Genomic DNA, 12,965 nt, shown 5'->3' with positions numbered 1-12,965 from the left:
TCCATGACTATATATATACACACACACACATATACTACAGCTTTCGTCGTCCACCTGTTTCCATCATTTCCAAGGAACAGTGAGACCCCTAAACTTCATATTTTCTGATCAATTTATACACAATACAATAGCAAACCAAGTCATCCATTAGATTAGCTGAAATTAACTGGATAAATCCTTTTCCGCGCGCCAATTTATATACAATTCACACCCAAATTTCACCTTCCCTCATTTTCAGCAAACCACGAGACCTTAAATCTCCATCCATGAGACCCCAATCCCATATTTCCCGGCACACCCAAAATACAACTTCCCATATTTTCCACCGATCTAAAAGGAACAAGTTATTTCTGGCCTCGAGGAGAATGGACACTGGCGTTAACCCCATTGGTTCTGGCCAATGTTCCAACTGGTGGAGGGTAGCTGCAGGCGGGGGGGGGGGTGGCATTGCAGGTGGTGGCCGGATGAATTCAGATGTGGGTTGGATGTTTTATTAATGGGGCATGGTTTCAGTTGAGAAGAAAGTTCAGTATGATTTTGATTTTTAGGGGTGGTCGTTGCTGGAGACGGCTTTTGCTTTGAATACAAGATCGCAGCGTGCAAGTCCGCCGATCAACAAATTTTCTATGCAAAGCTGTTGTGTGCGCGTGCATGTGAGATTCATAAACTAGATTGTTTCTGTGCTTGCTCATTCAGGGAACTGGTAAGCCTAAAATGATGTCATCTCATGAGTTACCAGACAATGACGACCAATTGTGATCTAACACGACAACACCAGAATTTTGATATCAGCGTTTTTTTTTTTTTCCCCACTCTAAAGAAAAGGCCTGAAAAACAATATAAATAGTTGGATTAACTAAACAAACCTATTCTCATTTTTTTCTGCACAGATTGAACATTACAAATTGATCTCCTAAATGAACACACATGTTAAAAGACAAATCAACAAAGGGACTCCAGTCTGGACAAGGCATAACATTCTTCTCCGTGCCACTGTACAACTCACAACAACGCAAAGGGCTAAATGCGCAAGATGCATTGATGCCTGGTTCTTCTTTCCCTTCTCCCAGATGCCTTCATTTCTTCCTACGCTTTGGCTCTACCTGTAAAATACAGACTTTATTGGCCAATAAAAATACCAGCGATGAACAATCAGACATGGAATCATGTGGACTTGACCAGATAAAAATATTCACACATCTCTAACAATAAATTTTATGAATTTTTACTTATAATCATTCAATAATATTATAATTTTTGTTTAAGCACTTCTTAGTCCTACTAAACAAGTTTACCATATATAATTTAGAGGGTTTAAATACCAAGCGATTCAGATAATTCAATAATCAGCTAAAATTTTGAAGTCGTTCACTGGAATTTTAATTTAAACTCAATGTTCATCACTTAACACTTGTGTGTTTGGGAGCATGAATTGCCGACCTTGATTTAAATTTGTATGAATTTGGACAAAATTTGACACAAATTGTATTGAATTTTCTTAAAATTCACACAAATTCAAATCCAACCATTGGAATCTATGCTTCCAAACACTTAATTTTACCAAAAGACCTATAAGAGACTAATTAACAGTTAAGAACCTCAGATATGAATGATAATTTCAATATCTTTGCCAAGACTGGAAAAGCTAGATAAATTACTTGATGAATTCTGAATGTGGATTGAGGACCATGACCAAAAATTGGCCCTCTTGGAAAGAGAAGGGGCAGCCACCAATATCATAAACTCTAGGGCAAAGAGCATCAGACTATTTTACATTTGACAGTGAAATATAAAAACGAAATTTTCCAATAGGATCTAATCAACAAATACCCATATTTCAATGTCAATTATGCACCCCTCACAGATTATTTTTTTTTGTAGCAAATGCATCCTGCACACATTAAACATATAATTGCATGAAAAGGTATGTGCAGGTATGTGCCATGTACTATACATATATATATATCAGCCCCCTTCAGCCAATTTATGTTGATTTCAGAGTGAAATAATATCTGGATTAAGTGCATGGGTACTAGGTTATGCTTGATTTGAAAATATATGACAGCACATATCTATTCAACTAGGAAATAACTAGGAAATAGGACGCACTAGTTCTACGTAAATGATTTAAGAAATAAAATATTTCAAAAAGTTCAAGTTCATAGCCCAATAAGTTTCAAAACCATTCTAGCTGCACCCATGCAGCTAACTTCTAGGGAAAATGTGAACAAATAAAAATAATAGTTCAGATTCAGTGAGTCCATCGGGGACCTCATAAAATTTGCAAGTTACCAGAAATCCAAGCATTGGAATCAAAAAACATCTCTTCATTTTCTAATCATCCACCAGATACATCACTTAAATTCAGTGACACGAGGCAATCGGCAATCAGTCATTATTTTCATAAACCCCCACTAGAATACAAGCCTCTTAATATATGTAATAAATATGGCAATGAATGATCACAATAATGGATACTAAAGAAAAAAGGAATTTCTGAGAAACTTTCAACTTTGCATTAATACCATGGCATCAAACATTTACAATTCTTTGTTAAAAAAGCAAGAATCTTAAAATATACATTTTTTAAAAGGAAAAGCACATTAGAATTATTCATTCATCTGAAGTCCAAAGTGTAAATTAGTAAAATCTCAAATGAATCACATTTTCCCATAAGAATTCTAACTCTGCTATCATTCCAAAATATAAATATGCTTCAGGTTTTCTGTAACCTAGTCCTAATGTCCAATTAAAAAACTACTAAGTTAATTAATAGAATGTTTTAACTCAGGTTCCGTAAGTCACCCAAATCTATAAAAACAAATCATAGAATGTTTTAACTCATAATGCATGAATATGGTGATAAAACTAGAAATGTTTAAGTACTGTGAACAACAATCGATTTGGAGTCATGCTTTAGATTTATCTCTGCAAGAAAGTTTTTCAAGTCTCAACTCTGAACACTTCAAGGAAAATAATGAATTGATCTGAAAAATATTTCATCACACACGACTTCTTAAACATCAACTAGGCATGTTATTAATTTACCTTTCTATAACAAAAACATGCAACCTCCATAAATGTTTCAAATGTTTCATTATGGAGAAAATTTCTTCAGGAATACAGCAACAGCATATAAATTTTGTCGAATCCCTCAAAAAATAAAATCAGCAGCCCATAAACGTTTTCCCCAGAAATAAGCAATATTCACAAAGTCAAATTAATTTTTTTTTTTTTTTTTTAAAGTAAGCAACAAAACTGGAAAGCTGACGGGAACAAAATATAATTCAACCCATTGGCAACCTAATTACGAAATAAATCACCAATGAAACAGTTGCAAACCCTTGTCAAGCATGAGAAATATAAGATCCATAATTAAGAACAAAATATGAAACACTAAGGGCCAAATAGGAAAGTATGAAAAGAGTAAAGAGCAACTAATACAAATGAACTCGGAAGCAATCAAGAAAGGTGTCTATAGGACCATTTCTTTTTTTTCTTTCTTTCTTTGTTTCTGTTCCATCCACTTTCTACAAACGTAACAAACCTGACCGCATGATTGACAACGAGCAAGTCAAGTCTTAAATTGAAAAAGAAAAAGAAAAAAAAAATAAATGGTTTAAAACTGTGTGTGCGCACATGCACGGAAGCAACAAAAGTTAAACATAAACAGGAACAACAACATTTCCAAATGCTTCCCAAATGTGCTCAGTTAAACTGAGGCACAAACAAAATATTCCAGCTTTTAAAAGCAAGATGCATTTAAACATCAAGTTGAAAATCAAATTTTAAAATAATTACAAGTCACCTTCTACAGTAAGTTCACTATAATCTGTAAAATGGAAGGCACAGCTTCTAAAATTGAACAAAAACTATATCTCAAACAAGTGAAGGGGCAACAGATGTTATGGTGATAGTCAACTCTAAACATCCTGAATAATTCTAATCATTATTCATAAAATTTCATTTTGAAGCAGTTGAGCATCTATAGTCAATACTCTAATACTTTAGTCCTTCATGAGTTCATCAATTTGACTTCAGAAATTTATTATCACTATTCTCTTATTTAATTAAAACAGCTCACATTGTCATCTACCCTCCCATACATGGAACTTTGAGATGTGCTTTTTACCACAAAAAATTCAGTGTCCAAAAGCCAAAACTATGTTCTTCATTTGGTTGTCCTCTAAGAAACTCGCCAAAAAATGAGGCAGGAGACAACCAAACAACGCATCAAGAAAAATGCATATCAAATTATGTCAAACAGGAAAGGAATATCCACCTTATTGACAGAAGGCAATGTACTCTCAGGTCTTTTGCTGTTCTCATCAGAACAACCATAACACAGAAAGCGATCTAGTCTTTTTGCCTCTTCAATACTCATCCCCACACAAAAAGGATGAAACCTGAAACAAAATGGTCAATGAATGAATTACATATCATATTAAATAAGTTGCATCCACAGCTTATGGTTCACTGACGTTACATTTTTTTCCTACACAGCCTAAGGCTTACAAATGCTCCATTCTATTCCAAAAATTAAGTCATTATGTCACCAATTCAGATTTTATAAACCATTTTCACCAGTGAATTACCCCTAAAATTAACCAAAATAAATAAGGCCACAGAATCATTTTCATTGCAAAATTCCGTTCAACATCAAATGCACAAAAGATCTCATGGATTAGCACAAGTAGTCCATTTGCAAGGAGAGAAAAGAAACTACTTTATAGCTTACAAATGCTGCGTTCTTCTCCACAAATCAAGTTTCTATATCACCAATTTACAAGTGATAAACCATCTTCACCAGTGAATGCCCCTTTAAATTAGCCAAAATAAATGAGGCCACTGAATCATGAGCTTTTCATATTAATGTCACGTGCAACAAAATATCTCATAGATTAGCATAATTAGTCCATTTGGTTGGAAAGAGGTGGATAGGATAGAGATAGAAGCTAGCTTCTCTCAACCTCGTTTGGTTTAATAAGTTATAGTGGGGAGAATCATGGAAAAAAATTAAGTCAATTGTCATTTACAAGAGTTTTCCCAACATGCAAACTGTTTAAAGTTGTATAAGGGTGTTCTAGTACTTTTGCATAGTTTCCCTTCATCGCCCTCCAATTAGGGAAGGAAAAAGAAGAGGCTTTGGGATCTTCTTTCTTCTTTTTCCTTTCTTCTCTGCTTCTCTCCACTTTTTCTCTCTTCTCTCCATCTCACAGAACCAAACAAAAGATTTGAAGAGAAATTTATTCTCTTCTCTTACCTTCTCTCTGTTCAAAGTAACATGAAAGCAAAAGCCTTAGACAAGATAATACACATTTATTAACATAAATATATAGGGAGCAAGAAACCAAGGTAATCCAACAAAATAAATCTCCAGAGGTCATTTTAATTGACATTTTCATGTGTCATTCCACTACAAGTATATCATTGTACATCAACAACTAGAAAACAAGAATATAAGAAATATACCAGTCCTTGCATCCCTCGCACTGTACCATTAGATCATCTGGATTATATGGCATCTCACATTTACAATACCTTCAAAATACAACCCAAAAAACATTCATCAATAATCTAAGCAATCAAACATCAATTACCAATGCAAACAAAGAAAAGAAACTCAATTCCTTCATGATACAGCCCAAAAACATTCATCAAAATTCTATCATCAATAAAACAAAAGAACACACACTCACACAGCCACTCGATCTGGAGTGAATCCCCCAGTTGCAGCCTTGTACTCGAACCGGCAAAAGTAGTCCTCCGCCCCAACATTATCAAGCTTGGTGTAGTTCTTGAAAGAGTGAACCGTACACTTCCCCTCAATGGTGTGAGCACTCTGCACGTCATAGTGATCAGACAAGAACAATTCTTTAGCTCCATGAAACTGTCTCCGCCCGCCCAACGACTCCTCGGGCCGATAGTACCACCGCACCCGAACCTTCATGTTGTTCCGGTTATCAACTTCGATCTTCTCAACACGCGCCACATATGAGGGCTTATCAGTGTCAGACGGGCGCATCAGCACGCAATCTCCCGCTGCAAAACCGCCCGAAAATCACTCCGAAACAGGCAAACACTACACAAATCCGCAAAAGTAAACAAAGAAATAAATAAACAGCAACAGCACCCAAGCTTTAAGACACATTAGATGGGTTGACCACATGGATTCTTTCTGCTATTTCGCCCGATTTAGGATAATATTTTCAGCAAGTTCAAGTGACATCAGATCAAAACAAACCAGACAATGTAGATTAGACTTCAAAAAAAAAATGTTACCTCTCACTACTTTGTTGGTGCCTTTAATGGCGTAGGAGTCTAAGTCTCTCTTGCCTGGTCTAATCTTCGCCATAACTGCTCGAGCCTGGTCCGAACAAGATGAGGGTCTTTGCTTTTTACGAAGATACAGAGACTGAATCGAATACTTTTGAATCTCTTTGAACGGCGAGATCAAGAGGCACGCGCATCGCTTAAGATTTTGCTAAGGCGTTCGATCTTGGGTCCTTCGATTTTCGCGATGATTGTGATCTAAAACCCTGATTTTCGACCAGGAAAAAATAAATAATAATAAATAAACCCTAGATCTCTTCCAGCGGATGAAGCGATTGTAACTTTTGACTTCAGCAGTTGAGCCGCTAACCTTATCATTTTGCTGTTTTTTTCTTTTCTATTCTTTTCTTTTTCTATCGGATAAAAGCCAAGCAATTTTTCCTTACATTTTAAAAAAAATAGAAAGTCACTTGAGCTATAAAATGAAAGGCAATCATCTCCCTTGAATTTTTTCCATTTTTAATTTTATTTTTTAATAAAATATTAAATAAAAATCTGAATGAAGAAAAATTTTTCATTTTGATGCGTCCCAAATCCCGTTGGATTATCTAACGAGTTTTGAATTGTCAGAGTCATTCGTGTGTTGATGCATAGCAAGTAAAACTCATTGGATGGTTCAGCGAGTTTTGCTCAAACCTTTCAAGTCTCCTTTCTCCTTCATTTTCCTTGCGAACGCAAAGAGTAGAGAGCAGAGAACAGAGAGTTGCAGAGAGGAGAGGACAGCAATAGCAGGAGGCTTGGATTGGACTCGCAGCAGGTAATCATTCAAGGGAATAGCTCATAGTAGGTGACCGTTTAAGGGTGGACGGTCGTTAGGAAGTAAGTTATAAAAAGGGGGAAATGAGGTATGATTTTTCTTACCCTAAAACTAAATATATGATTTCATTGAGATTTGTTAGTTTCATTAAAGGACTAAATAGTTTGATTAGAAGATTTGTTATTTAAATTCATAAATTAGTATTTGGTGCTTTTGATATTGTGATTGGAATATGCATCTAAAAACCCTCAATCTGATATTAGGGTTTCATTTCATTATTTGTATTTGGCTGAATTAAATTTGTTGTATATTTAATGTGTAAATGTTATTAGTTAATTTGCTGTTAATTAATCTGAGGTTAGTGTTGAATCTGTGTATTGATTTATAAATTAGTTTGCTATTAATTTGCTGCTAAATTAATTCGCTATTAATTTGTTTGCTATTAGAATTTGGCCCTTTTAACCCTTAAACCCTAGAATCAGGTGAAAATTAAATTATTTAATGTGTATATATATATATAAAATTTATTAAGAGCATGCTAATCATGCATTTTCAGTCAGCTCTTTAATAATAGAGTTCAAAATATTTTGTAATTACTTAATTATATATACACATACTAATAAATAAATAAATAAATAAATATATATATATATATATATATATATATATATAAATCAAGTGCATTGTACATAATTGTATGTGAATAATATTAATGAAAAGATAAATTTTTAATGGCCACTACATTGTTTATAAACTAATTTAATAAAAAAGTGATTATTCATATATTAATTAATAATTATTTATTAAAAAAAATCTATGAGTAGTCAATGTTTTATTTGGTTAATTTATGGATGATGCAATAGATTTAATCTACCTAATAATTATTTTTTGGTGAGGCTAGTCCCTAAATTCTCTCCACCCCTAAGTCTTAAGAAACAATGTTAAATAGAAATTTCAATACATTCACACCTTACTACGTAAACATCGAAGTTCAAACTCTGACTAAATTCGAATTAGTCTATTTTTGTTATGTCATGCGTTTATATATACAATTTTATTTTCCATAGGTCTTTATTAGATCTCGAGGGTCAATCTAAATGGCAAGAAGCTTACGCAGTGTTTCGGTAATGGTGTTGTTGTATATAGGGGGGGGGGAATTATTACTAGAGTAGAAGGTCTTAGTTATTGTAGTGACACGGAAAATAATAGTATTTTAATAATAATGAGAAAGAGAAAATGGAAACAGAAACAGAAGGAGGTCGTAGACTTCGTCGATGAACGCTCCGTGTTCGTCGACGACATCGCATTTTGGAGATAATAAAAAAATTAAAAAAATAAATAAATAAATTCAGGGAATTGCCAGACTTCGTCAATGAATACAGGGTTTCGTCAACGAAGGTCTTCAGGATCTCGTTGACGAGTTCCCGTTTCGTCGACGAGAAAATACTGAGAGACGAATTTGAGCTACTCTGAATTTCGTCGACAAATACAGGGATTCATCAACGAATTTACTTAAGGATTCGTCGACGAGGTGACGTGTCTCATCGATGAATCTGGCCCTAAAAATAGAGCAAATTCGGATTTTTATTCAAATTTCAGTGCTCTCTCTCTCTCTCTCTCTCTCTCTCTCTCTCTCTCTCTCTCTCTCTCTCTCTCCCCTACAGTCCCTCTCACTTATCTCTTCGATTTCGGCCCCGCCAATCCCCGGATTGACGATCCGAAGCCACCACGACGCTCCTGACAAAGTTCTCTGCAAGTCTGCTGGAGCGAATCGTTAGTAAAACGAAATTGGATTTCATCCCAAATTCAGGGTAAGACCTTTTAGTCCATTTTTGGCCTTTTGACAGTTATAAGAATGATGTAGGCGAAGAAATACTGATATTCTGTTCTGACAAATGTTATTTTCAGGGTGTTGTGTAGGAGGCCCTACGAGTGTTAGGCCAGTATACCATAGAGACTTTCCAGTAGTCAGGTAAGAGAAATATGTTATGTTAGGAAATTTTAAAATATAATACAATTTATTAAATTATGAAAATTATGTATTAAAGTATGGTGTGGCTTGAGAATATGATTGTAGTATGGGATATGTTTTATGAATTTCAGTATCATGATTTTACAAATTTTAATACAATGATTATACGAATCTCAGTACTATGATTATACGAATTTCAGTACTATGATTATATAGTTTTCAGTATTATGATTATGCAGTTCTCAGTATCATGATGTATTAATTACAGTTACATCTTATTCAGAATCATGGTTATTACAGTTATTTCAGAATTATGGTAAATCAGATAGTTGTATATAAAGATATATATTATATAGTATTAGACCTTGTTGGACTGTGCAGTTACAGAGCACGGTATCGTTGCTACAGATATTTATGTTATGAGTGCAACCACTTATTTAGATAATACAAGGTAGTAGGTCGATCACCTAGGCCCTTGACGTGGACAGGCTCCCCACCAAATATGGGTTGAGGTAGGCAGATTAGACCGATGAAGTATAGTGATTTATTCCTGGTTGGCCAGACAGGGTAAATCCCGCCTACGGGCCGCACAACCTTGTCATGAGGGGTTAAATCATGACACACAGTTGTCCACAGGAAAAGTTTTCAGTTACTATTACATATATATAGTTTTACAAAAACAGGAAACATACTTATGTACACTAGAAGTATTTTGAATAGTAACCTACAATACTGTTATGTTAAAAAACATAGAAAGGGTGGTGTATTTCATTACTTGTACTGTACTTTCGTATCCAATTATACATGATTATATAGAAACATATTTTCATAATATTGTAGCTCATTTGCCACACACTAGTAATAGCATATTTCGTCTTACTGAGCGTTGGCTCATCCCAATTACTTTAACATTTTTCAGGTAATCCAGATAAGCAAGCAGACCAGACTCGCAGATAGAGGGGTCATAGTACTGCCCTGTCAGTAGAGAGTGAGTATATTTTGGGAATATTTTTGTATAGCCCTCACCAGTTAAGGGTATTTTGGGAATACAGTTGTACATGTATATTCCGGAAAACAATTTAGCACTCTGGTATTGTATATAATTATATGTGGTTATGTTTATTTGATTTCTGCTTCTTGTTGCTTAGGTTGATGGCTGGGTTTAATACAGTATGGTATCAGAACATATTAAATGTCGTAGTGAAAAAAAAAAAAAACATGGAAATAAAGCAGGTCGTTACAGTTATAGTACTAAGCCGGTTGTACCAATTCGAATTGCCAATAGGACTAAATTAATTAAATTGTATGCAAAGATAAACAAATATTTGCATATTAATCCAAACCAACAAGCATTGTGGGTGACCATAAGATACCCTATACGAGGGTTCAATGATACAGTCATCTATAAGGTTGTTCCTATAACAGATGACTATGGTTTGCACATTGTTTTGGTTGCACATTGCGTAGGTTCGACATATATAACTGTGTAGTTATATGTGGAAGTCATTCCTCAAATGGGCGTCGTCGCAGATAGGCAGACAGGGACGCTTGCCGAACATGTGGTTGAAGTGGAGGAAGACACCCAACAAACACGTCATTATGAAATCACTGCGGACGAAGGTATTGAAACATACACGAGTGCGAAGGTTGGTGGGACGTCTGCTGTGGATTTTAAGGAAGGCTAGGGATCGTTGTTCGAGCTGCCGACATATAAAATACTTGTTTTTCACATGGATGAACAAGGAGGTCTCGAAGAAGTTCCCATTGAAGATCCAAGATCGTTGTTTGCCATTGCGAACGTTGCGTTAGATGTGGGGATGAATATTATGAACGATGTTAATTTAGAAGATGAAGAAACATATGAGCAGGAAACCGATAAAGGGTTAAATGAGTTCACCGATGATGTGATTGTTGACCTTATAAGTCATATCTATAACAACTTGATTTTTCATGCCATTTTTTTTCCTTATAAATATATACTGTAAAATTTCACTGCCCTAATACCTTTTATTATAAATCATACCACCATCATGATCCTAAACTACCTATGCAGCGGAAAGTATAAATACATACAACCATATCAATATATACAATACTAGAGTGTCAGAATTTTTCCTAAAATATACATACATAACCATTCTCAAAATACCCTCATCTGAACTTAGGGACTACTTAAAAATGACTTCTCAAAATACTCACCCTACAAACAGGGCAATACTGTAGTCCCTCTATCTGCGGGCTTGATCTGCTCGCCTAACTGAATCACCTGAAAAATGTTAAATCATTGGGATGAGACAACGCTCAGTAAGACAAAATATGTTATTGCTAGTATGTGGTAAGTGAGTTTACATATTTGTAAAATCTGATTTAAAAATACCATAAATAACTGAATATGAGAGAACACGTATAAATAATGTATAGTATAGCTCATACCTAGGTTACTTAACATAAACTATTTTTCTGAATTTTTTATTCATAATACTTCTACTATTCATAGGTATGTCGATGGTTTCTGTAAATCTGAATATAAATATAATAATAACTGAGAAAATTTTCCTGGATGGATAACTGAAAGTCATGATTTAACCCTTCATGACAGAGTTGTGCAGCCCAAAGGCAGGATTTATCCTAGCTGCCTGACCAGGATAAGTCAACTAAACTCCGAAAGTCAGATCGGCCTCCTCAACCCTAACTGGCGGGGAGCCTGTCCACAACATAGGCACGATCGACTACTGAATATTCACATACTATCTGAGTTATGTGGTTGCAATCTAAACTGAAAATAGCTACGGTACCGTGCTCTGCTGGCTGAATCCAGTCCATCAGGGTCTAATACTATATACATATATAACTGATATATCTATAATACTATTTTACCATGATTTTGAAATAACCATAACACTATGAAACTAATTTGAATAAATTTGAAAATCTAAATAACTGACTGAATATTTATTATCTGTATAACTGAAAATCTGTCTGAGTATCTGAGTATCTGGGCATTATGGTTCTAAAATCATGATATTCTGAAATTGCTGAAAATATATGTTTTTGTACATATACTGTAAATCATGTTTCTTAATATATTGTATAATTTCTATCTATATGTATACTAAAAATTCATCATTCTATGAAATATATATCTCATGATATTTTATACTAATATACTGTAAAACATGGTATTATTAGCTGCATAAATACTATGCTAAATTGTTATGAGCTCATACCACACACAATTTAAATAATTAAATTCACATGCTCTAAAATCTATGTTTTCTGTTATACAAATATTTTATGGTATGAATAATAATAATCTGGTAAAATACATAATTTCTGCTAATAACCATACTAAAATTCCTAGCATATCATATTTTCTTTACCTAACTATTTGAGCACTAATTGATATTTACACTCTCACGTGTGTGGCATTTATCATTTCAACATCCTGGGACAATACACATATAATTTCACAATCCAATAACTGAATTCACCTAAATAATTATCACATACATATTTCCCCAAATCCACATATGCGCAATTCCTAAACTATAATTCATATATCATTTTACCTACGTTCCTGAAATATCACCCATAGGGGTTCTCACCCTTGCCTGTAGGGTACCAAAACACTCTACTCCTGAAAATATAATACCCTAATTTTATTTCACAAAATTCCAGTATATTCGCATATAATACAGAATTTGGCCTCAAATGAATTGGGTAATACTGAAAATACTCAATAATCCACTTACCTTGATTTTGGGATGGTTCCCAAACTTCTCAAATTAACATTTCACTCCAGCTATGTTGTAGAGAATCTCTCCATGATCATTGTGGTAGCTTCTGATCGTCGAACCGGGGAGAGACGGAACCGAATTTGTAAAGAGAAATCAGAGGAATCGT

General features: G+C 34.5%; 1 protein-coding gene across 1 annotated transcript; it reads right to left on the bottom strand.

The window, feature by feature from the left end:
* Positions 1–780: 780 nt before the first annotated feature.
* Positions 781–6,659, bottom strand: LOC131153758 (chromatin remodeling protein EBS-like). The gene is made up of 5 exons (XM_058106205.1): positions 6,283–6,659; positions 5,700–6,042; positions 5,473–5,541; positions 4,283–4,406; positions 781–1,103 (listed from the first exon to the last, which is right to left on the bottom strand). Exons 1-5 carry the CDS (start codon positions 6,353–6,355, stop codon positions 1,077–1,079), a joined length of 636 nt encoding a protein of 211 aa, XP_057962188.1. The 5' UTR covers positions 6,356–6,659; the 3' UTR covers positions 781–1,076.
* Between the last annotated feature and the right edge of the window lie 6,306 nt (positions 6,660–12,965).

The sequence above is a fragment of the Malania oleifera genome, chromosome 4 (assembly GCF_029873635.1).
Source record: "Malania oleifera isolate guangnan ecotype guangnan chromosome 4, ASM2987363v1, whole genome shotgun sequence".
Classification (NCBI taxonomy): Eukaryota; Viridiplantae; Streptophyta; class Magnoliopsida; order Santalales; family Ximeniaceae; genus Malania; species Malania oleifera.
The sequence above is the reverse complement of the archived record's forward strand: the minus strand, read 5'-3'. Positions and strand labels throughout refer to the sequence as shown.

Excerpts from the sequence above, each read along its gene's own strand:
- LOC131153758 (XM_058106205.1), bottom strand. The coding sequence starts at position 6,355 with ATGGCGAAGATTAGACCAGGCAAGAGAGACTTAGACTCCTACGCCATT. Across the intron at positions 6,043-6,282 it reads CACCAACAAAGTAGTGAGAG|CGGGAGATTGCGTGCTGATG; the intron begins GTAACATTTTTT and ends GCGGTTTTGCAG. Across the intron at positions 5,542-5,699 it reads ACTCCAGATCGAGTGGCTGT|GTATTGTAAATGTGAGATGC; the intron begins GTGAGTGTGTGT and ends TGTATTTTGAAG.